The sequence below is a fragment of the Microchirus variegatus genome (assembly GCF_963457635.1).
Source record: "Microchirus variegatus genome assembly, chromosome: 4".
Taxonomy (NCBI): Eukaryota; Metazoa; Chordata; class Actinopteri; order Pleuronectiformes; family Soleidae; genus Microchirus; species Microchirus variegatus.
This window is the reverse complement of record NC_139805.1, coordinates 29,344,585-29,370,177: the sequence shown is the minus strand read 5'-3', so window position 1 is coordinate 29,370,177 and position 25,593 is coordinate 29,344,585. Positions and strand designations below refer to the sequence as shown.

At 42.2% G+C, this 25,593-nt stretch overlaps 1 protein-coding gene across 1 annotated transcript in view; it reads right to left on the bottom strand.

Annotated features, from left to right (window-relative positions):
* Positions 1–22,857, bottom strand: part of LOC310926450 (desmoplakin-like) — a gene marked incomplete at its 5' end in the record, with an annotated part of 30,024 nt that extends 7,167 nt beyond the window's left edge. Inside the window, 23 exons of the mRNA XM_083888578.1 lie at positions 1,181–3,007; positions 3,845–3,943; positions 4,066–4,173; positions 4,337–4,420; positions 4,497–4,659; positions 5,510–5,703; positions 5,830–5,968; positions 7,986–8,164; positions 8,247–8,677; positions 10,001–10,187; positions 10,590–10,716; positions 10,809–10,963; positions 11,072–11,224; positions 11,338–11,463; positions 12,452–12,547; positions 12,685–12,789; positions 13,994–14,161; positions 14,258–14,317; positions 16,094–16,219; positions 17,712–17,868; positions 18,062–18,183; positions 19,968–20,064; positions 22,451–22,857. Coding sequence (XP_083744704.1) covers positions 1,181–3,007; positions 3,845–3,943; positions 4,066–4,173; positions 4,337–4,420; positions 4,497–4,659; positions 5,510–5,703; positions 5,830–5,968; positions 7,986–8,164; positions 8,247–8,677; positions 10,001–10,187; positions 10,590–10,716; positions 10,809–10,963; positions 11,072–11,224; positions 11,338–11,463; positions 12,452–12,547; positions 12,685–12,789; positions 13,994–14,161; positions 14,258–14,317; positions 16,094–16,219; positions 17,712–17,868; positions 18,062–18,183; positions 19,968–20,064; positions 22,451–22,857 — 5,310 coding nt within the window. The remainder of the gene's footprint in view (positions 1–1,180; positions 3,008–3,844; positions 3,944–4,065; positions 4,174–4,336; positions 4,421–4,496; positions 4,660–5,509; positions 5,704–5,829; positions 5,969–7,985; positions 8,165–8,246; positions 8,678–10,000; positions 10,188–10,589; positions 10,717–10,808; positions 10,964–11,071; positions 11,225–11,337; positions 11,464–12,451; positions 12,548–12,684; positions 12,790–13,993; positions 14,162–14,257; positions 14,318–16,093; positions 16,220–17,711; positions 17,869–18,061; positions 18,184–19,967; positions 20,065–22,450) is intronic.
* Between the last annotated feature and the right edge of the window lie 2,736 nt (positions 22,858–25,593).

The window sequence follows — 25,593 nt, the reverse complement described above, 5'->3', positions numbered from 1 at the left end:
GAAGGAAAACTATCACATACTGTAATCAGAGATTCTGCAGGTAAATCAAGTAACAGCTTCTAGATTTGGAAGTAGAAGTATATAGGTAATGGTTTTTTGTTTTGTTTTTTGAAACAAAAAAGCATCAATCTTCCCAATCTTGTACACTCTTAGAAATAAAAGTGCTAAGTCGAATCATATAAGGTTCTTCAGCTTGTCCTCATAGGAGAACCCTTTTTGGGTAGAACCGTTTTATAAAGGTTCCACAAGGAACCCTTTTAAAACCCTTCATTCAGGAAAGGGGTTTTAAAGGGTTCTCTGGATCAAAATGGTTCTTACTGGAACCATTAGTGTTACCAATAACCCTTGAAAAACACTTTCTTCGGGAAAGGGGTTTTTCAGAAGCAAACGGTTCCAGGAAGAACCTCAGCCCTTGTAGAAGAACCCTTATTTCTAAGCGTGTAGAGTAACAAACTACATTGTCACTACATTGTTCACAGCAACTAACAACTACAAAGTCAACAGACCGACAATGAGAGTTAGACTTAAAACAGATAGGGTACTGCATAGGGGTGGGGAGGTGGCAATATTTATATCGCTTTTGAGACACCAAGTATCATTTTTTTTTCAGATAATTTTTTAACTGATGTGACCAATAAACTTTTGTTGTGGATTATCGTGATAATATCATATTGTGACTTAAATATTATAGCATCATGGTGTCTCTGACGAGTCCCACCCCTAGCTACGACCATAGATAGATAGATAGATAGATAGATAGATAGATAGATAGATAGATAGATAGATAGATAGATAGATAGATAGATAGATAGATAGATAGATAGATAGATAGATGATCATTATACTGGGCACAAAAAGACAAAGCACATCTCTTCACACTATGTGTGGGTATGGAGGACGACAGAGGGTTGCGGAGCTCAGTAGGTCAGTAGGCAGGGCGACACTGATGATGTTTGCATGCGACTGATTGACATGCAAAGCACATACACATACATGTATGTGTGTAAATTAGAGATACTGGGGGGAGTGGGGAGGGAGGAGGCATCGACAGATCTACAGCATCTATCTAGCATGCAAGCACAAATTTGGCTATAGTGATTACAAGTTGATTGGTCCAAAGCAGCGCTTGGGTTTGGAAAGACGGGAACACTCCAGGACTTAGTGCTAAACGTCCATGTACCTCAGTGGCCTGCTTTTGAAACCTCTCTGTCTCCAGCTTGAGTTTCTCCCGCTCTGAGGAGAGCTCGGAGATCAAGCTACGGTACTCTCTGTTGCTGCGCTCGCTGGCCTGAAGCTGCAGGTCCAAGGCAGTTATCTGCGAGGAGAGCTCGTCATCACTTCCCTGTTTGGATCTCGTGAGTTTCTCATGCTCGTGTCTTGCCGTCCTGAGCTCCTCCTCCAGCCTCAGCTTATGTTTGGCCTGTGTTTCCGTCTCGTCCTTGAGCCTTCGAAACTCAGCAGAGTTCACGTTCAGGGTTTCGTTCTTCTCCTCAATAGTTCTGTACAGCCCTTCATTCCTGAGGTTTGCCTCTTTGACTCTGGTCTGCTCCTGCTGGAGTTGTTGCTGCAGAGCCTTCATCTCCGCACTTAGCTGGGTTGCGCGCTCCGCGTAGGTATCGCTTTGCTTCAGGCTTCTCTCCAGCTCCTCCTGCAACACGTGTCGCTCTTCTTTGCCTCTCTTTCCCGACGCGCTGGCCTTTTCCTGACTCTGGCGCAGTGCGCAGATGGTGCTCGCATACTCCGTCATCGTCGCGGTTGTCTTTTCCAGCTCTGCTTCCGCTTGACTTCTTCTGGCCACTTCGTCCTGGACGGTCATCCTCAGGTTCTCCACCTGGCTCTCCAGCTCGTCCCTCACGGTCTGAAGGTCCTTGATGCGTCCCTGCAGCCTGCTCACGTTTTGCTCTACTCTGCTTCTTTCCTTCCGCTCCCTCTCCAGCTCTAAACGCGTCGTCTGAAGCTCCACCTCAAACTCCTTCAACTGCGTCGCAGTTATCGATGCATTCGTTAACTTCACCTGCAACTGAGTCAGACTCTGTTCAAGTACAACTTGCCCTTCCTCTACAGTCTTTCTCCTGCGGGTCTCCTCCTCTAGACTATGTGTGACATAGACCAGCTGCTCACTCTTCTCCTGCAGGGCGTTCACGACCTCAGCCAGCTCTTCTTTGTACTGGTCGCCGTCCTGGTCGCTCTGCCTCATCAGCTCCTCCACCTGACTTTCCAGCTCTCTCCTCCTACGCCCTTCCTCCGTGATGACAATACGCTGACTGTGAGTTTCCACCTCTGCCTTAAGTTTCTGCTCCTCAGCTTGGCTGAGGGACATCCTGAGCCTCCTGAGCTCCTCCTCCAAATCCCTCCTCTCTGCCTCCACCCTCTCACACCGCAGCTGGAGCTCAGCTGTATCCTCCTCCCTCTGAGTTGCCAGTTTCTGAACGTCTGTGCGACTCACATGGATCTGGGATTCGTAGCTCAGCTTTAGGTTACCGATCTCATCGCTGCATTGGCTCCTTACCTTTGACATCTCTCCCTGCAGCTCCTTATTTCTCGCTGCCTCGTTGGCCAGCTGCCGCCGCAGCTGCTCAATCTCGTTATCCTTACCGACCGCGCTCTTCTCCATCTCCACCTTGGACCAGCTGACCGTTTCTAACTCATTCTGCCTCTTCCTCAGCACGGACTCAAACTCCTCCTGCTGCTGGGAGTAGCGCTCTTCGGCCAGCCTCCTCTTCCTCTTTTCCTCCTCCAGCAGGTATTTGAGTCGCTCTATCTGATCGTTGAGGTCTGCCAGCTGGTTGCGAGTGGAATCGATGCTTTCCATGGTGGCGCTGGTCTGCAGAGCTTCGTGTCGCTTCACCTCCTCCATGGACAGCATCTGGTCCTGGGACTGGGAAAGCTCCAGCTGGTACCGGGCAACAGCGTCTTCCAGAGATTTGTTCTTGCTATTGCGGTCTCGGATGTCTTCTCTGAGAAGACGAAGCTCCTCCTCCAACAAGTCAATCCTGGTGTTACGCATCTGGAACGAAGACAACGAAGAGGCAAAAGCAAAAGGTGGCTTTAAGAAATGTATTCAAGGATATTTGAACAATTGAAACACAATACTTCAACAATGGAATTAAGATCTCAAGAGTATACTTTCTTTCATTTTGAATCACTTGGGTCAACAAAATCACCTGCAAACGCAACATTGTCTCATTATCAGCTCATCAACAAACACCTGGTTACATCTACGAGATCTGGAGCAACGTTACAATGAACCAGACTTAAAATGTATCTTTAATTCAGGTTACTTTTATCTCTGTTTTGGTCTCAGTTAACTTCTGAGGCAAAAATATCTGGTGACACTGAAACAAAACAGTAGAGATCCTGGTCTTAAACTCAAAAACAAATAGGTGAGAAGAGGTGAAATGTCACAGAGAGCTGAGGGAAACGGCCACTTTGTCTCCGCAAGCAATTAAAAGTCATTTTTCATTTGTAATGCTGTGTAACAAATGGTCATTAGTGAAGTTTTCAAGTCAAAAAAAGGTTGAATTTCACTTCATTTTCACAATTTGAACACTGGCATAATATGTTGATAGAACATATAATGTTACACTGACTGTAACTGTTCAGTCAGAGTGAGTAATATTAGCTCAGAACTATATCACGATATTCCGCACAACATTTGTGACGATAATTTCAAAATAAAGGCGTTTGTTTTGATACGTAGCGAAACAGAGTTCACAAGAAAAAACATATTTATGGTGCAAAAATGAATCTATGCATTTCAAGATTGGACAGGATACTGTTACAATAAGAAGCAAATATTTGTAAACACTAAATGAAAAAAGCACTAATGTTGACAGAACTGTACCTTTAGCTCCTCCATGTTTTTGAGCAAGTCTCCCAGGAACCGATAATAGTCACCAGACTGGGTCAGCAGCTCCATGTAGCGGGTCTGCAGCTGTGTCCCCTGAAAGACAAGCAGTGCAAACTCAAAGATTAATCATTCATAAATAATCTGCACTGACCCTCGCACCCTTTTAATGTCCTCGTTTCACCCACAAGACTTTTTTTTCTTTCATTCATTTTTACCTCCTGACTGAGATCCATTGTTGGGGATCTCAACATCGTCCTCTTGATGGGGATGTTGAGCAAAGTCTCTAAACCAGATGTGTAAGAGGCCAGGTACATTTCATAATCCTGGATAACAAAACAAAACAAGAATGACGTCCTCACAGTTCTAATATTATGTGAAGTCAATTATTTTTATTTGACGACCAAAAACTGTACCAAATGAGAACCAGTGGACGTTCAGATGAACAAAACGAAATTGTGCTAAAATTCATCAGATAAGCTCCCTCACCTTGACAGAGTTCACACAGGCATCGTTGTCCTTCAGCACGCTCTCCAACACCTCCCTCCTCGCTTTGATTTCTGAGTTCAGCTCCTTTAAAAAAAAGCAACAATAATGTCAGGTGATTTTAAACATAAATGGATATAGAGCAGCAGGAAAAACAACAAACCTTCTGGTTGCCGATGTGCTCTTTTAGTGTTTGGACGCTGTCTATCTTGGTGGACTGCAGCACGTCCTGCTTTTTGCGCGTGTCGTTGATCCATTCGCTGAGGGACGAGCTGGTCTGTTTGTAGTGTTGAAGCTGAGGCAGATACAGCTGCAGATCCTGGAGTCTGAACAAAGTCACAAGACAACAACAAAGCTTGAGACCAGGGGTCTCAAACTCAAATGACCTGGGGGCCAATGCACATCTATTGTGTTTAAGAGGGGGCCGGCCTCGAGAACAAAAAGTGGGTGAAAAAACAATTGTTTACAATATTGCATCATGATATCACACGTATACTTAATAATACTATTTATGATGCAAAATTAATGTCAATTTTAATATCAAAAACATAAATAATAGTGTGGACAAATCGCGGTGCATCAGCTGCACACTGTGTTTAAAAGACAGTGAGGTCGTGAGCCATGTTTTCATGATAACATGATATTAAGTGGGGGGGCCGCATGTAATCGATTGGGGGGCCGCCAGTTTGAGACCCCTGCTTTAGACAGAGACAGAAAGACTCGTTTCCCACTTATGGGAACAGACACCTTTAGGTGATTTTAAGAAAAAAATGCAAGTTATATGAAAAGGAAAACAACACACAGGGTTAGACAACAACCATAGCAACATTTTTATGTACAAATTATCTGTGAAAGTTGGAAATTGTGGCCAGGAGAAGAGATTTTTGTGATTGTCATGGATTGTGCCACTCTAACGGCGCAATACACACTCCAAAAAAAGTACAAAACTTAAACTGAGATTGTTTTAAAACCATAATATATATATACATTTTGATTTAAGTGCAAAAATTATCAAGTCTTGTGATCCGTTTAAAGTTTCAACCACGTCTCTACGTTAAAGTATGACGACACAGTGAGGCTCTGTGTACTGTATGTGGAAATTATTCAAATTTTTTGCGATTTTTGTCGCCATGGTTACAAATAAAGACAACAATACGTCGGCGCAGAGGGACATACCTGGTGTCCATCTGTCCCTGGATCCGTCTCCAGCGGTCTGAGAGCAGCCCCACCTGCTCTCTGTACTTGGACAGCACCATGTCACACCGCTGGGAGGCTCCGCCCACCTGACCGTTCCAGTGGCTGACGTTGGAAAGCTCCGCCTCCATGGAGGCCAGAAGATCCCTCTTCTGATCCAACTCTGCTTTCACGTTCTATATCCAAAACATCGTGTTGAATGAAGCAGAAATGGCCACAAGAGGGCAGTTTACGCTGAAATCTCGCTGCACAACGACAACATTTTTGTTGAAATGTGTGTAAATAAAAATGCCACACAATACCTTCAGGGCCAGCATGTATTGTTCCACCTCACTGGGGGACAGAGACGTGGTCTCCTTCTCCGTCAGTCTGGCTTCATGCACTTTCACGATGTCCTCAGCTCGTGCCACACTCTCCAGCATGTCCCTGAGAGCCCGCAGCCTGAAAACACCAGGAGATGAATGATGGAAGAGGAACATTTGATTGTTTGTTTGTGGCTGTAACTGTGTGAAAACCCATGGCTACTTTAGCAGCGATTGACGTTCCCTTAGAACACATCCCATGAATATGTAAAAAACATATGTAAGAATGTGGCCAAAAACGGTTACTACACTCAAATTCAAAATACCGAGGTTTTTTAGGTTTCGTTTTCTGACGTAACTGGCAACCCGTGGTTGCTCGGCCGCTGAGACTCTACTGACTGCAATGATTGGTAGACGGCGGTAGGTGGCGCCACATGCCAAAACATGATTTCAAAACATAAACATGATTTGCAGTCTGCAAAATATTTTTTTAATGCAAATACTTTGGATGTACTGTTGTTGTTGGTGAGTTCAGTTTGTTATATGAACATTATTCCTGAGTCTCTGTGACATATTAGGAGGATTTTATGGCCAGTTACTTTAGATTTATTACATAATGCACCTTTAAGTGCAATATAGAGCATCTTTTATCCTTTTTTCCAGCACAACCTATAGACAATTTCACCAACTATGTAAACACAAATGAGCAAAAAGTTCTCAGAATTGATTAAATTTGTGAAATTTTGGAAATATGTCACAATTCAAAGTTCGCTCGGCTCGTTTTTATTGAACAAAAATAAGTAAAACGGTCAATTTTGTGACTTCTGCTCAATCATTGCTACTCCTGATATAAAATTAATCACAACTCTGACTCAACAAAGAAAAGCCTGAAGCCTGTCAGTAGAGTCTCAGCTGCCGAGCAACCACGGGTTGCCAGTTACGTCAGAAAACGAAAACCTAAAAAACCTCGGTATTTTGAATTTGAATGTAGTAAGTCAATAACTCTGCCAAAACAGCCTTTTTCAGAACGCTTGGTTTTGTGCCTGGTCATTTACATGTGAATGGGACCCAGGTAAACACACATCCACTGCTTCCAGGGGAGTGTCGCCACTTATCACCTATTGTCATGCACTGTCGTCACAACCCCCGCTCCATATACCCCATAGTAATGTCCGTTTACCCGTTGTTACTGAGTTTCACCGTAATGCATAGTGAGTGACCACGATTTTGGCTCCTCGCGATCATAAAAACATTTAAATTGAAGAAAAACGATTAATGCGCCGCGGTGTGTATGTAAATTCCCATGCTAGAAAAAGACCCTGAACGCACCAGTGTAACTGCGGCTCCAACTGAGGTGTGTGGATCAACAACACGAGGAGAGAACGTGGAAACACGACAGAAAGGCAGCCTTTGGTTGAGAAGAAATGTAGGACAACATCTACATCATTCTGCAGTGCTTTCAAACGCGTGCTCCTCATATCCCTAACTGCAGGCACGTAACTGGTGTGTTCAAGGTGTTTTTCTAGCATAGGAATTTACACACATAATCAACAACAAAGGGCTTGTGAAGCTTGTGAACATTTTTTTCATATATAAAATATATCACACACAAGTCCTCTGAGGCTAGAAGTTTGTGTAAAACACTGTGCTCCGCTGTGCAGCCACTCTTCCTCCCTCGCCTGCACTCTCGTATTTCACAGGGACAAGGGGGAGCTATGGTGGAGCTGTGAAGTACTCTGCCTGGCGGGGTGCCAACATTCACGGTGAAATGTCCGCACTGTCGTCATTTGGTCGGGAGGTGTAAACATCTCGTGTTTTATCGCCTATACTTACACAAAGTGGAACCACTAAAACATGACTGAGTCTTGTTTTTTCACATTTTGGGGACTGGTATGGCCCACTGAGTCCCAAATATAAGTACTAAAAGATTAAAAAGTTGATTTTGCACAAAAGGGGACCTTTAAATTACAGCTGGAATAGACCAATTAATGAGATTAAACTTCCAAGCAACTTGAAATTAAAATATCAAGCGATCAAAAAGACAAATTGAACTTATAAATGAAGAATTCCCCACAACCAAAAATTCTATTATGTGCATGATGTGCTTGCACTTTCTCGTTCTGAGTGAAACAGTGTGAGGTGACGGTTGTCTTTACCTCTGCAGGTAAGCAGAAGAGCTGCCCTCCAGGCCGCCCAGTCGTTCGTTGATGATGCTGAGCTCGCTGCGGAGGAACTGGGCTTTGTCGGAGTCGCTCATGCCCTCCAGCTCCCTCTGGATTTGGTCCCTCAGATGTAGGAACTCCTGGCGAATTGCGTCGATGTCGCTCAGCGTCGTCTAAAAAAAACAACAACACATAAATTAATATAAAAGGGTGTTTCGATGTTGTGTTTAAATGCGACATTACGGTTATTTCTACCTCTAACTGTGTGATTCTGAGGCCGCAGTCGTGCGTGCCTTCGTCTCCCAGGCAGATGTGGACGTGCTGACTCAGCGAACCCTCTGCGGCCTCCAGCCTCAGTCTCAGAGCGTGCAGCTCTGATAGGCTGCGGCTGGACGACGACGCCGGCGAGGGCGACAGCACTTTCCTCTTCGCCGGCTCCGACTTGTTCAACTTCACCACCTCCTTCTTGATCACGTGCTCCTTCTTTGCGGTCACTTTCTTCTCCGCCAGCCTTTTCCGCTCCGCCCTGTGTCTTTCTTCCTCCAGCCTCCTGGCCTCTTCCTCCAGCCTCCACGCCTCCGCGTCGGCGGCGTCTTGTTGCTGCTGCTGCTGCTGCTGCTGTATTATGATCAGCTGGTTTTGCTGGTTGGCCGCTTGTCTCGCTTCTTCTTGCTGATACTGTATGACTGAGTGGAGACACAAGATGTGTTTTTTAGGGTTATGACAGGGAAAACAGAGGCAGATGAACGACCGAAACAAACTTGGTGTGAGGCGCTAACGGTGTCAACATTAACGCGTGACGCGTTTCCAATGACGACTGACCAGAAAAAGAGGCACATGGCGTCATGTTTACTCGTTAAAATTAGTCTTTAAAGTAATGCTAAACTTTAAAAAGTACACAAGTAAGCTGGTTATTTGTAGCCAGAGGCGATTCTAGAGTCTGTAGGGGCCCTAAGCAAAAATTCCCAGGGGACCCTTCCTTCCAACCAGTGTTCATCACCATTATGTTATAAATAATATGACACCAACGAAAAATGTATGAGTTCAAAATAATTTTTTTTTCCAAAATGAATGAAATAACATGGAAACACCTTGCAATTAAAAAGTACGTGAAAATATAAATGTAAAGAACAATAAAATACTGTAAATAGCTTTTAAAAAAACTATATAAACTTCATTCAAAAAATACATTACACTGTAAAGAACCGACATTATAAAACAATATAAATATATAGAACAATTAAATACTGTTAATAACTGAAAAAATATAAACTGAGTAATAAAGATATGCATTACACTGTAAATAATCCTCTTCATTTTCCAACTTGCAGAACGATAACTTCACACAGGTTAAAGTGAGGTGGGGCCCCTTTAGCGAGGTTTACTACTGAGATGTCATTGCAAATCGCCCATTGTTTTTTTACGGGGGACGGGGAGGCGGCTGGTCACTGCACATTTCAGTAAAAACAGCCCTCAGGCTCCGAGTGTCGGGGGCCCCCTATCAGCTTCGGGGCCTCAAGCAGTTGCCTGCCTTGCCTTATCACAAGCTGCGCCACTGTTTGTAGCGCTGCTCTTTTCAGACCGCTCCAGTTCGACTGTAGGCACGCTAACGGCGCTGAAGGAGCTAACGCAGCTAACGGCGTTAACTGGTAAACGGTGCGTGGACTCCGGTGCTGTGGTACGTAAAACATGATGTCACGCGCATCCTTTACCGGTCAGTCGCCATAGAAGCGCGTCATGCGTTAACGCTAGTAACGCCGTTAAAGTGCTCAGCACTAATTATTTCAAACTAAGGATGTAAAGTACATTGTGAAAAGCAGGTACTCAGACAGGAACAACCATTCACTCTCACATCCACACCTAAGGTCAAACGGTCAACGTCCAACTCACTGGAGGTCCTGGAGAAAACCCACCGTTTGTCTTGACGTAACACTGTTAAATTGAAGCTAAAGGCTGCTGGAGCTTCCACCTGTTGTCGGCCAGCGTTCGTTCACATCTGCGATACTCACTGTAAGTCGGCAGCTGCCCCACTAGCAGGTCGTAGTGGGTCTGGGCTTCGGAGAACTGGTTCTCGATGCTCCTCTTGTCGTCGTCGACAAACATCTGCGAGCCGTGGGAGGTGCGTTTGAACTCCTCGTAGTGAGACTCCAGGCTCTTGATGATTTGCCGATACTCCTCGGGGCGCATCTTGATCAGCTGAACACACAAAAACAGCACGTTTATCCATGGTTCACGGGCTGGTACCACAACAATATCACAACCCTGAGTGTCTAAGTTTATACGTTTTATTGGAGACTGAAGTCTGTGAAGGAGCCGTCAATGTTTCTCAGCGTTTGTATTGTATGTTTCTCTTTTTTCCGGCGGTTCCCAAAGACTGGGTCAGGAACCACAAATGGGTCATAGGAAATATTTTTCGGGTCCCCAAATGTGGAAGTAAAATTATATAGGGAAGATCAGGTACCAGCAAGTTTGGATATAACTTGTTTGATAGTGTTTTAACCATAAACTATTATATTATATATATATTATATAAGCTATATTATTCGCTAACAGTGTGGAGATAAACTAAGCTTGTTCATGTTTTGACTTGACACTGACCATGGACATGGTGAGGGACTTGATGCGTTTGATATCCATGAGACAGAACTGCCAGGCGATGAGACTCTTGACGTTGATGTACAGCTGATTCCAGATGGACAGGATGGCCTCGTAGTACTGATCGTTCCTTTGGACGACACAGAGATCAAGTTCAAACCTTTACTCGTGATGTTTCTTTGTTTTTTGTTTTTTTATACGACTCTAAAGTCCGTGACGTACTTTTTAGCCAGGCTGACGCAGAGAGGATTGGGCGGAGGAACGATCAGACACACAGATGGCACCAACATGTCCAGTCCTCCGGGGCCGGTCACGTGCCACTTGCTGCGCTGAGAGTTGTCCTTCAGGATGGCCTCGTCGCCCTTTTGGATCAATTTCTGTGGCGTAAAAAAAAAAGTGCAAAAAAAACTTAATCCGGCTCTGTATGACACTCTTCATTTACTTCTTGACACCATCATCATCATCATCATCATCAGGAAACTGACCTGGTCTTGTTTGAAGTCACACAGAGCCTTGACGATGAGGGGGCTGCTGCTCTTCTCCTCAGGGTTTCTGGGTTTCAGTCTCACGATGCTCTTTGACTTGTTGACCACGTGTTGGACCTGTCTTTTGTTGTCCATGATGCTCTCCTTCTCCCTCTGGTGGAAATTAAATAAAGAAGCATCAAAGAAAAGAAAACACACATGGAAGACTGGAACCAACATTGATTTTCTACCCAGAATTCAGTCCCGTTAAAGCTGCTGTACAGTACCTCCAGTTCCTTGAGAAGGTCCAGGAGGCTTTCCAGAGACGTGTTCTTATCACATGTGAACTTCTTACGAACGTTCTCGTGCTCCATCTGCAGAGAGCTGTACGTCTCGTTGGCCACTCTGAAGAACTGTTCAAAAAAACATGTGATATTTATGTTTAAATCTCACTAACACAAAAGAGTTTTTATACCAGATACTTGTACTAATACACTGAGTACTGCAGACTTTTACTACAGTGCAGACAAACAATACAGGAAACGTTAAAGGTGCTGTACATAATATTTGGTGACGTTCTTTTTTTAATGTTATTATTCTGCCTCTGTTTCATCTTCCATAAACAGAAATTATGACAATTATTTGTATGCTGCGTCCCTCGTCTGAGCTCTGTCAAGCAAAACTATCAGACCTGACTGAGGGAGCGTTGGTGTCTATACAGCAGTACACTCTTAGGAGGAATAAGCTGCATAGAAGAAGTCTTGGAAAGAACTCCGTTAGATAGGAACAGGTAGATCCAAGTGTAGAGGGAGATACACTCTTAGAAATAAGGGTTCTACCTGGAACCATTTGCTTTTGAAAAACCCTTTCTCAAAGAAAGGGGTTTTCAAGGGTTCTTGGTAACATTAATGGTTCCAGTAAGAACCATTTTGATCCAGAGAACCCCTTTCCTGAATAAAGGCTTTTAAAAGGGTTCCAGGTGGAACCTTCTACCTGGAGCCAAAAAGGGTTCTCCTATGAGGACAAGCCGAAGAACCTTATATGGTTCTACTTAGCACTTTTATTTCTAAGACTGTAGAGCAGCGATGGGCGGGGACAAGATTTACTGGGTTACTGGGTGTCTCGCTTTACTAGCGCAACATCGCCGTTGCCTCCTTCTGTCTTGATATAGCACAAATCACTTCCTGTGTGCAGAACAACAACACAAGATCTAAACACTTGCTAATCTGAGAAACACCGAAAGCGTCGTTTGCAGCTTTAATTGCACTGCGTGAACTAATTTGACAGTGGTTTAAATGTATGTGAGATACATTTGTTTATATTTAAACGTTCTTTTGGCTTATGGCCGTTAAAACGCGCACCCTGAAGGCAGGCTTTAAAGATGGCGTTTGAACGTGTTACCTGGCTGTAAGCTGCATTCTCCTTCAGATGAGTGTCGATGCATTTGGTGATCTGAAGAAGCCAACTCCACTGAGTCTGTAAGGTGTCTTGGTAAGCCTGGAAAACAGGAAGGTGTCAAGTACAACACCTCCTAACTGCACACACACACACACACACACACACACACACACACACACACACACACACACACACACACACACACACACACACACACAGCTATGATCGGTCCACACCTCGATCTTGTCTGAGGCGGGGTGACCGTTCTTCAGGAGCATGTCCACTCGGCTTTTCAGTTTGTTCAGGTCCTTCTCTTTGGCTTCCAGGGAACTCATTAGTTTCTGTTGGGGGAAAAAAAAAAGATAAGAAAAGATGTTTACAAATCACAGACGACGGGAGGGAAAAACACACACACAGGAATGCAGATGATTTACTGCAGCTGTCAAAATCTAATCCACCACCAAAAGTCATTGCTCCCCTATGAGATTAGATTAATGTCATACAAAAAACAGACTTTTAATATTTATTTCGCTGAGAAACTGAGACTAAAACACGGATTTCTGTGGCATCTTTTGAACCTGACACCATAGACAGAAGCTTTGCATTCATTTGAAAGTCAAATATGAATGTATTAATACCTATGTTGATCTACGATGTGTCGTAAAACTCCTCCCCTCTGGTATCTTTCGGTGGATTTTTTATACTGATTGTGTGATTTCTTATAATAATTCACTATAAGACGATTTTATTAAACTCGTCCAGCCATTTTAACACAGCGTGACTTTCAGTAATGGTTTATACACCATTATTGCTCAGTAAATGTGGTTTTTATTTAATTTATTTTTCTTTGTTTCACATTTTCTTCTGTTTAAAGGTGCCATATGTAAGAATGTGGCCAAAAACGGTTACAACATTCAAATTTAAAATACAGAGGTCTTTTAGGTTTCGTTTTCTGACTTATCTGGCAACCCGTAGTTGCTCGGCAGCTGAGACTCTACTGACGGCAATGATTGGTAGACGGCGGTAGGTGGCGCCACATGCCAAAACATGATTTCAAAACAAAAACATGATTTGCAGTCTGCAAAATATTTTTTTTAATGCAAATATTTTGTCTGTACTGTTGTTGTTGGTGAGTTCAGTTTGTTATATGAACATTATTCCTGAGTCTCTGTGACATATTAGAAGGATTTTATGGCCAGTTACTTTAGATTTATTACATAATGCACCTTTAAGTGTCACTTTTATTGCTTTTGACTTGAGTAAATACCTGTATATGTGGACCAAAACTAACTAACCAGTATTTTGCCTCATAATTAAATACATTTCTAAAAATATATATTGATTAAACAATACAAACAAACGTTATCCTCCAGTCTTAGGGTAATTTTCTAAAAATTGAGGGACAAAACATTCTCAAATTGCTGCTGTGGCTTCAAAACTGACTGACCACTAGGGGGCAGAATTCCTATATGACACAGAGATGTAGACCTGCAACAGAACTGTGTGAAATGACAACATTGGTGTCACTCATGTGTTGTGACTCACAGAGTAGCTCTCCTGCTTCCTGGGGATGTACTGGTCGATGTTCTTGTCTCCCCAGTCGAACACCAGCTCCTCCTCCTCCCTGTCGTTCACCCACATGATCTCTTTGGAGATGTCCTGGAGGACCTGCAGCAGCTCCTGCAGCTGCTCGGTCCGGCCGAAGGACAGTTGCTGTCGGGGGAGAGAGGAGAGATGGGAGTTTGATTGGATATATGAATGAAGCGGACAATTTATATGTAGATACAGGGATGTGTTGGTTGTCCTCACCTGGAGACTGTCCCACTCCTGTTCCAGAGCATGGATGTTTCCTTTATCTCCTTTCTTGACCTAAGTGGAGAGAATCATGCACATTAGATAATAGATAGGTAAGTAATCTCTGTTTTATCAGTATGAACAAAAATGTTGTCACAATGTTTGTAAGCTGCATCCTTCATCTAAAGACAGAACTATCAGACCTGACCGTGGGAGCGTTTGTGTGTATACAGCGGCAGCACAGAGGTGGAAGCATTTTTCCCCATCAAAGTTTTTTGAAACTCTTAGCGTTTTTCGTGAAACTTCAACCTGAACTCACCAACAACAACAGTACAGCCAAAATATTTGCATTAAAAAAAGAGTGCAAATCATGTTTATGTTTTGAAATCATGTTTTGTCATGTGGCGCCACCTAGCGCCGTCTACCAATCATTGCAGTCAGTAGAATCTCAGCTGCCGAGCAACCACGGGTTGCCAGTTACGTCACCTAGAAGACCTTGGTATTTTGAATTTGAATGTAGTAACCGTTTTTGGCCACATTCTTACATATGGCACCTTTAAGTAGATAAATAATACTACACAGGTGGCGTGGAGATGACCTTCTATACTTAGATGCAGTCGCAGTAATAAACTCTGTCACGTACGCGATGCATTTGTCAGCTTTCTTCTAACAGATTCAAACTGAACGTGTCAAACTGACAAGTTATGCCTCGGTACCAACGGAGCTGCAGAGCCAAATAACTTCCAGATGATTTCATACCACTGGGTTATACCTCAAAACCTCCCCGCGATTGCTGACACATGGGACTCACGACTGTGTGTCTGGGAGCATTTGTATGAGAAGCTTTTTTATATATACAGCATTGTTGAGGCTTAAAGAAGGATAGTAGATGTACTCAGGAGACTCCACAAAGAGGCGGTCTTCTAAGCTCGTAAGTCTAGCTTGTTTGTCTGTAAACAAATGGTTCATCTCACTAAATGTGTCCATGAGGTGAGAGTTTGCCCTCTTTAAGTTTATTAAGTTTTATTATCATATTAAGGCCATAGTCCGACTAAGACAGACAATCAGAAAATCTATTTATTGGCCGCGTACGTCTGACTCCACCTCCATAGGTGGCGCTGTATCTCTCTATAAGCGAGTGCGTGTTGAATCAGTTGACTTGCGGAAAGCCAAGTCTGACTCTAGTCTGTCTAAGCGTATACATGCACATACATAATTGGACTATGAATCACATTATCCAGGTATGTTAGCCTGACTAAGACTAGCTCGATTTTAGTCGGACTAATGTGTTTAAGAAAACTGGATAATTGTTTTAGTCTGACTAAAATCAGACTTTTAAGATGCATGCAAAAAAAGTGGATTTTCAATGACGAAAGCCTAACTGCCCTGCCATGTCCTAAACTCCGCCCATTTCACTGAATGTCAGCCATGTTTTTTGGGGAGAAAATTGACTCGTTTAAAGACAAAATGTGTGTCTGCCTGTTCCTTGAAGCAGGGAAGCCATGCATCATTACTGGTTCATTCCTCGTTTTTCTTTTTGTGATCACTTAAAAGGTCCAGTGGGTAAGAAGCAGTGACATCTAATGGTGACATTGCAGATTGCAACAAACACCCTTCCCTTTCCAAAGCGTGTTAGGGAATTACGTATGGTGGCTTTCATGTGCCAGAAACTTACTATGAATCACATTATCCAGGTAGCGGTTAGTCCGACTAAGACTAGCTCGATTTTAGTCGGACAAAAATTGGACTTTTAAAATGCATGCAAACACACTGGGTGACAGAAGGTTTGTTTGTTTTCCTAAACGTTCGGTTGATAGCATTGTCAGGATTATTTGGACTGGGCAAACCCACCAGGTCCTCCCTGGCTCGGTCCACCTCCATGCTCCTCTGGATGCTGCTGTGGAAGTTCTGGTGGTTGTTGAGCTGCTGCTGGATGGCGGCGGGGTCGTCTCCCCACGAAGCCGTCTCGATCAGACGCTGAAATGCACAAAACGCACAAAAAAACTTTAACCAAAATGGAAATAGAAGAAATAGAAGATCTTTTTTGAAGGGATGAGCTCTGCCGTGTTGGACCACTGTGCTTTTGTCGTTAGAAGTCCCTTATGTAGATATTTTGCAAATAAAAGTCATTTTATCACACATTTTAGTTTTTAAAGGTGTTTAAAGTTTCACATTTTCTGTTGTATTGCGATTAATACACACAATATTGTCTGTGTTTTCTTTTTTTACAACCACATGCGCCTTATAACACCAGCAGGTGGTGACAGTAAATCAGGTTGTGTTTGTTTTTCCAGGGCAAACATTTTAAACCACTGGAACAAAACCCAGTCTCCACAGTTTCCGCCTGAGAACACTGAAGTATGTCTGACTGTGTCCTTTCTGTGATGTTGTAATAAACACTGTACGCAGCTGTTAATGTCAGAGTTCCTCCCTTTATACTCGACGCCTGTAAAAACACATAAGAGCGAAGCCTGTTTAAACTTGAAAAAGAGGCTGATTGGAATTCATCGAGCTCCCGCTTTCACTTCAGAACTCATGTTTTCACTTTCTGCTCCTCAGCGGCAGTGGAAAGAAAATGCAGTCAGTTGAAAAATTTTCAACCAAAATGTGTCCAAGATTCAGCTTCTCCACGATGGCTCTGTCACTCAGTTTCCTCCTCAACTTTATATTTTTACAGGTTTTATCTTCTTCTAATTGTATATTATTCATGTTACGTCACTTTACTCGATACACAATATTGTCTACCTCATCCATATGGAGGACACACCTGACGTAATAATAAATAAATAAATACAAGAATAAATAATAATTGCATAAATTAATAATTTAATTAACTTCATATTTTTACAGGTTTATCTTCTATTTGTATATTATTCATGTTTTGTCACTTTACTCACTATATTGTCTACCTCATCCATATGGAGGACAAAACCTGACGTAATAATAAATAAATAAATACAGGAATAAATAAATAATTGAATAAATGCATTAATTAATTAATTAATTAATTAACTTTATATTTTTACAGGTTTATCTTCTTCTATTTGCATATTAGTCATGTTACATCACTTTACTCACTATTGTCTACCTCATCTGTATGGACTAAACCTGACTAATAATAAATAAATAGATAAATAAATACAGGAATAAATAAATAATTGAATAGATGCATAAATAAATAAATAAATACACTAATCAATTAATTAATAAATGTAGGTCAACAGAAATGAAGAAGTAAATGTAAAGCATTTATTTATTTATTTATGCATTTATTTATTTATTCCTGTATTTATTTATTTAGGTATTCATTTATTTATTCCTGTTTCTGCTGCTTCTGTCAACAACAGGTACAAAAAATGCCATTACTGGTAATAAATGTTGCATTTTTACGTTGTACTTGACAATAAAGAACCTTTGATTATTGTGGTCTGGTTAAGCTTAGTCATTAAGTAGTTACACTTGCACACACCTTTTGCTGTGCAATCCAGCCCAGAGCATCCTGGAAGCTCCTACCAGGCTCCTCCCAGCCGCCGCCGCCGCCGGAGCTTCCTCTGGTGCTCCTCCTCCTCATGGATCCTGTGATGGCCATGTGGACGCCCTTCAGCTGGTCTTTACACTGCTCCAGGCTGCACATCCAGAAGAAAGAAAGAAAGAAAGAAAGAAAGAAAGAAAGAAAGAAAGAAAGAAAGAAACAAAGAAAGAAAGAAGGAAAGAAAGAAACAAAGAAAGAAACAAAGAAAGAAAGAAGGGACATTTATAGAAATTATAAACCTGGGGAATCAGAAGACGAGAGGGAGGGACTGGGGGAGTCGTCCTTACGTCCTGACCACGTTGTCGTTGGGCTGACCCATGTGTCTCAGGTCGAGAGCACAGCTCTTCAGCTGCTCGATGGTTTCTTTGGCCATCATCATGTAGCGCTCTGCCTCACCTGAGGCGCCGCCCTGTGGGACACGAACACAGGAATACGTTATTAGGATAAATTCACCTGCCGTTCTTTCCATTTTTTTGTTATAATATTGCAGAAATCAATCTGTTGCACATAATCGGCCGTGAATAGAGACGAGAGCTGGTGTAACATCTGGTTTTCAGTGTAAATTATATCTCTCTCTAAATATAAGTGAGCCCTAAAAACTTAAATACACTCATTTCACAATCATATTTCACGTTGACAGATGTGTTGAGAGGAGGAGGAAACAGAGTCACTGAACACGTTTCAACATGCAAGGGTAAACGATTTGGTGCTAGAACTTCATCAGGCTTCCAATATATGGCATAATCTCTAAATACATGTACAGTATATAGAAATGTTAGTTTAGATGAGGTCGAAAGTGGATCAAATGGAAATCATGAAGATTTTCAATGACCAAAAGCATGACTACCAATATGTCCTAAGCTCCGCCCATTTCTGTGAATGGCAGCCATGTTTTTTGGGGAAAAATTGAAGACGAAAAGTCGCTGTGTAAGAAGTAGTGACATCTACTGGTGACACTGCAGATTACAACAAATATACCTTCCCTTTACAGAGACATGCCAGAAAGGATGTCATTCTTCTTTGTTTGCAAAGCAAGATTTAACTTTAAAATACAAAACGCACGCTCAGGCTGTAGAAACAAGGCTTGATTACGAATAAAAGGCTAATTTTATCAGACCAAAAGATTCTTTACTTTAAAGTAGTGCTGTGCAAAAGGTTAAGGCATGACATGTTTCCATGACGACCAACCGGAAAAAGACGCAAAAATTACGTCACGTTTACGTGCCGCGACTTCGGAGTCCAGGCACCGTTTACCAGTTAGCTCGGTTAGCTGCATTAGCTCCTTTTAGCGCCGTTAGCGCGCCTACAGTTGAACTGGAGCGGTCTGTTTATTAAAGGAAAAGAACAGCGCTACGAATAACCAGCGTACCTGTGTAACTGCATATGAGTGCCTCTGTTTTTAAAGTTTAGCGTTACTTTTTAGCGAGACTCATTTTAGCAATCGGGAGTCATGACGTCATGCGTTAACGTTGGCGCCGTTAAACGCTGTTGACGCGTTAACGTTTGACAGCACTACATTAAAGCATACTTAGTATGTATTAGGCTCAATTATTTTTTAATAAATTAAATATTACACAACGGACCTTTAAGTAATCATCATAAAAATGATGATGTGCACACGTTTGACCGACATTTTCACAGATTTTTAAAACCCCTCTGATGATTTCAAGACTTTGGAGAGGATCAAATCGTGACGCTGTTCAGAATTTCACATATTTCCCTCAACCAGAATCACACGGTTGTGAGGAGGAGTCAAAGCCAAACGTGGAAAATAAATCACACGCCCACATGTTTCAGAAATATGATGAATCTTTTTTTCTTGTTTTGAAGTTTGTAAAAAAAAAAAAACTAATTTGAGGGAAAGTTGCTCAACGTGCCGGCGTTTGCAACGTGTGCTAAATCAACATAAATCTCTCAGTGACAGGTGAAAACAGCACTGGAGGCGGTTTTGGTTCCAAAAATGGATCCAAGCAGAGAAACTAAACTAAACTTCTTCCTTTCTCAGCCTGGTTTCTGTTACAAGTCTCGCTGATCCAGTGACTCCGTTTACAACCCAGCAACATTTCTCTCATTCTTTCTGTGTCTTTTTTGTTCCCAGCAGAGAAGCTGCAACACAATCCTTTCTTTCTTTCTTTCTGGTGAAACACACAAAAAAAAAAACTCCCAAACCCAGAGAGATAAATCCAGACTCACAGACTGAAGGGCGTATTCAGCTTTTTTCAGGTAGTCCTGGCACTGGGCCTGCAGGCTCATGGCCCTCTGGTGGATGACGCTGAGGTTGGAGCCGCCGCTGCAGGGGAACAGCAGAGGAAAATCATTATTGTGTTTTTTTTGTCTTTTTCTTCTTTAATTCAAACAATACAATGATACACAACATAAACATCAAGGGTCACACAGCAAACCTAAACACTCGTCTAGTTTACCTTGAAAAATACAATTTTACTAAGAAAACGATGAAAAAACGTGATGTATATTTTTGTTATCCCTTTCAACTATTCCAATTATCGACTTACAGGTTTGAGTGTATTTCCTGGTTTCTTTGCTCCGTTTTAACAAATAAATCATTAAAACCCATTCATTTTGGTTTGAGGTCAAAACAAGGCCTTTGAGGAGCTCATCATTTCAAGATTTGGAGACCAAACGGTCCCCAAATTATGCGAGAAAATAACCGTAAATATCCATAGTCGGAGCCCTAAACCCAAATAACAAAAGTGGTTCCCAATGTGTGGACTGTGCCCCCTCATGGGCCATCCTGGTACTGCAGGTAAGGTTTTGTGCGTCCGTTGAGAGCTTCACAGTTCATACCGAAAATGAGGGTCTGGCGTCATGTGTACTCGATCTCACATTGCATTTCGGTTGCGCCAATTTTTCCACGTTTCCATCGCAATACGATTCAGTTTGGTCCAGTACGGTACGGTTTGGAATGCTAAAGCTCAGGCTCACAATTCGACAAAAGAACCAAGTGCCTTTACTTGGGAGGTAACATTGAGAGCGAAATCACCACGGCTGCACACAGGAAGCGATTTGTTTCATGTCAAGGTTAGACGGAGGCATCGGCAACGGTGCGCTAGCAAAGCGAGGCGATCGCAAACAGACTGGAGTCTGAGCAAAAACACAGAGGTGCGTCCACGAAAAGTCTCGGGAGTGCAAAACGCTTCCTAACCCCACCCACCCCTGAACTGCAAGGTGTATACACACAAACGCTCCCTCAGTCAGGTCTGATCGTTTTGCTTGATAGAGCCTGTAGTCATTTCTTTTCACAAAAATCAAATGGATAATTTCCTGAATTTCAAAAATTCATAAAAATTATTCCTTAAGAGGTTTGCAAATATTTTCAACGGCTCTTGGTTCAGGGCCATGCCGACTATTATGATGGTGAATTTGAAGGAATTCCGAGGCAGAATAATAACGTCAGCAGAAGTTACAGACTGCAGCTTTAATGTTCTTTCTGCCCTTTTTCGTTAAAGAGACATTTTCCCTCTGTGCCTCTGTGATGGGAGAGTTCTCTGGAACAAAGAGAGAGTGTTCCACAGTTTTAGCAGTTCATTGTGACACATAAATCAAAGTGAGAGTGTTTCTCCTCTGGGAGGGAAGCTGGAAAAAGAAACAGCTCACTGGTGAGTTTAATAACCAGTTTAAAGTCATCATTCACACGTTAATTACACTGAAGCTTCTTCTCCATATCTGTGTTTGATCACTTGTGTAATGCAAGGTTTAGGTAAAGTGGGAAACTCCTTCAACAAACACATTACAAATGAGCTCTGTAAACTCTGCAGAGTGCACTCAGGGCAATGGTTTTCTACTGGAGTGTGTTTTACTGCAAATTACACTGAAACTTCTGCAAATGCACAAACGCTAAATGCTCGTTTGGCAACGAGTCAACTGCAGGGACGCCAACGTATAAGATGCATTTTTTTTAAATCTGCCTCAGGCAGTTCTTGTTTCGTCATTGGATAATTTAGCTCTCAGAAAGATGATAAATGTTTTTTTTTTTTTTACAACAAAGTAGTTGTAGTGAGTGAATGCATTATTGGTTTTGTATAAAAGGAAAAACTCAATCAAAAAAAAACAATCACAACGTTGGGCTAGGCAAGAATTCAATAAGACACATCATAATAAGGGCGGGGTGGAATATCGCAATATTTAGCACGACGATATATATCGTTTTTCAGATTGATTTTTTTAGTGTGCTATTGTTTTTTACAGATAAAGATTCAACCTTTAGCATAACGTTAGCATAAAAATCGAATCGATTGACGTGTTTCCACCCACGAGATGGTGCAAGTGCTCTCTCGCAACTATATCGTAATAAAATAAAAAACAAAATCATTACGCGGTGTCTCTGGCGATTCCCACCCCAACGACACATAATTGTTATTAAATTTTTTCCATGTTGTTTTGTTTTTGTAAAAAAAAAAAAGTTTTAACTTGTTTGTTTATTGGTAACATTTTGGGTCATATCGTGCAGGGATACAAGAAAACTAGCCAAACATTTTTTTTTATATATCGGCCTGATATGGGCACGTTGGTATCGGCCTGAGGAAAACCCATGTATTGGTCGCTCTCTAGGCTTTGGCGATGAATATTTTATGTCAAGCAGCTGCTTAGAGACGACAGGCAACAGACGGCAGCCAGGATAACACAAGGAAAGTGACCAAAAAGAGACGTATCCGTACCTCATTCCGCCTGACATCCCGCTGATCATTCCACCTGACATTCCGCCGCCCGACATCCCAGTGACCATTCCACCTGACATTCCGGCTGGCATTGTGGTGACCATTCCGCCACCTGACATCCCGCTGACCATTCCACCTGACATTCCGCCACCTGACATCCCGCTGACCATTCCGCCCGACATTCCGGTGACCATTCCACCTCCTGACATCCCGCTGACCATTCCTCCTTTAGATGACTTTGAATAGGAGTAGGACTTGAATCCGTCCATGTACTGGTCGTATCCATTTCCGCCTCCTTGCAGGATCTCGCTCCGGGAGTAAGGGTAGGTCCCCCCGGCGGTCAAGTCGCTTTTAGAGCCGGCCCTGCGGCTCACGTTCAGCCCCTGCTGTGACCCGTAATAACTCATGGTGACTGGAAAAGGCGGCAGCAGCAGGAACAGGAGCCAGAACAGGAGTCGGGTTCTGCAGAGAGGAGAGGAGCTGCTTCTCTCCTTTCTTTCTTCCTCTCTATCACTCCCGCTGACTGTCTGTCTTTCTCTCTCTCCACCTGTGCGCCCTGGTCCTGGGCCCCCGGCCTCTCTGGTGCAGACTGCAACAAAGTGCAAGGGAGGTTCCTTTTTGGAGGCTGGAGGAGGAGGAGGAGGAGGAGGCCACGCCCCTCTGTCTCTCCCTACTCTACTGAGCCAAAAAAGAAAAGAACACTCCCCATGTTTTCATTCAAAATCTGTGTGTGGGTGGTTTTGTTTTGTTTTGACTTTCTGAACAGACTTTTTCAGATGAGTCAAAAAGCTGCAAACGTTTGGTCATGAAGTGTGTAATTCCACAAAATGTTCTGGTTGCAAGGTCAGAAAACGTATGCCGGGCTTGCAATTGTTAGCGATACCAGCTGATAACAGCAATCAACGCGGGATTTTGTTCGCAAAAACTGCGAAGCGACGCTTCAACGGATAAAAATTTAACATTTACTGCAAGAACGACTGATCTAATTTTCGGAAACGTAGCGGCGTTTGTAGCATAAACAGAGACACCATAATACGGTATTATCGTGATATTTAAGTCACGATATGATATCATCACGATATTTAAGTCACGATACGATATTATCACAATATTTAAGTCAAGATATTATCATGATATTTAAGTCACGATATGATATTATCACGATATTTAAGTCACGATATTATCATGATATTTAAGTCATGATATTATTGCGATATTTAAGTCACCATACGATATTATCACGATATTTAAGTCACAATACGATATTATCAAGATATTTAAGTCACAATACATTTTTTTTTTACAATATTTAAGTCACAATATGATATTTTCAAGATATTTAATTCACAATATTATCACGATATTTAAGTTAGGATACGATATTATAACAATATTTAAGTCACAATATTATCGCAATATTTAGATTACGATCCCATATTATCACTATATTTTTGTTTAATTGATGAGTTTTATTTAAACATTACGCACTGCAGCTTTAAAATGAAGAATCATGTCTGTTGAGTTTAAAGCAATAGCTCAGTTTTTTTTTGTTAAATTTGATTGTATTCTATATGGAAATGTTGTAACGACAGTGAGACAATATGACACGAGGTAGTGACACTGTACCCATCTTGAAAAGATAAATGTGGACAGTTAAAACCTCAGATTTGACATTTTAGAAACGCAACGGGCAAAACTGGAGCACGATGACACATTTGGAAAGTTGGAACCGAACGATCTGTTAAAGTTTGCATTTTTAAAGCATGAAATGTTGACATTCTTTGATGGTAAAGTATGGATATGGACATGATTTCAGACAGAGAGGATGTTTTCTATATTAGTGAGTGATACATCTGTTACTTTTCCTCATCCAAACACTGCCAAAGATCTTATTCTGGAAGTTTAAGACATGGCTTTGGTTTAAGATTTAGAATTAGTTATGTAACTTAATGTCAGTGTTCAGTGTGCAGTAATGCTGTGGTTTTGGGTTCAGAGCCGGGATGCATATCATTATAATTAAAGAGACAGTATGCTATCACTTTAGTTTCCATTATATATCTATGTTATGTTTTAAAACATTCTTTACGAAAACATTTTTTTTAGGGCTATTAGTTTTTACACGTTATGTGTAGAGTGTGGAGGAGATTCGCTCTATGAAACCGCACAGTCCAGAGACAAATGGTGAATTCCAATTCTTTGCTTAACCTTCAATCTTCAAGTGTCCCGATTCTCAGAAAAATTAAGTTGAGGGCCAAGTTTAAGGGCTGTATCGCCCTCAATATTGAGATTTTCCGAGACAACCCTTGGGAGCAAGGGCTACCTAGAATGCATTGTGTGTTTTGACAGAACAAAGATGAAGGCACCGAAAGCAGCGAAACGAGTGTGATACAAATTAAGTATTTAGAGTATTTAAAATGTCTTCTTCTTCTTCTTTTTTGGAGTTGACAGACTGGACGCAGCTTTCGCGTTATTCTGCCCCCCACAGTCTGAAGACGTATCTGCATTTAAGGGGTGTCCCATTTCTAAGTGACAAAATAACCCTCAACACTTGGTTTTGAGGGCCAGTTAAGATTAAGGGTTGAGTTTAAGATTGAGGCTTAAGATAGGAATTGGAATTGGCTCTAACTCCGCCCAGTGCCTGATTTTGAATAATGCCAAGAACTAGGGGTGCGGCGTGAGTGGGGAGCAGTGCAAGGGGGGGCGTGGTCCTGTAGTGACATCTGAATATGAATAAAACGCCGCACTTCCTGCAGCTTTGGCGTTTATAAAAGGGGGAGGAGTCTGGGACAACGAGTGTCGTGCTGATTCGACAAAGATGGTGACAAATGCTCACAAACATGGGCGAAGAAAGACGATTTGAATGCATCCACTGAGTCGAGAGGCAGCTGATGAACATGAACATGTATCATTTAAATACTTTACGCTAAACTGCAAAGACGTTACTAGACTCCCATATAGTTTTCAGTTGGAAAATAGTTGCTTTAATTACACTTTAAATGACAGCAGTATGACGGAGCTTTAGGGCAAACTGCTGTCAAGACAGAGTCTGTGACGCATGCGCTGGAATTTTTTTCAGCCACAAGCGACGACCACGCTACTTCATCTCCTTCACGAACTTCTTAATCCATATTTAGTCTTCACAC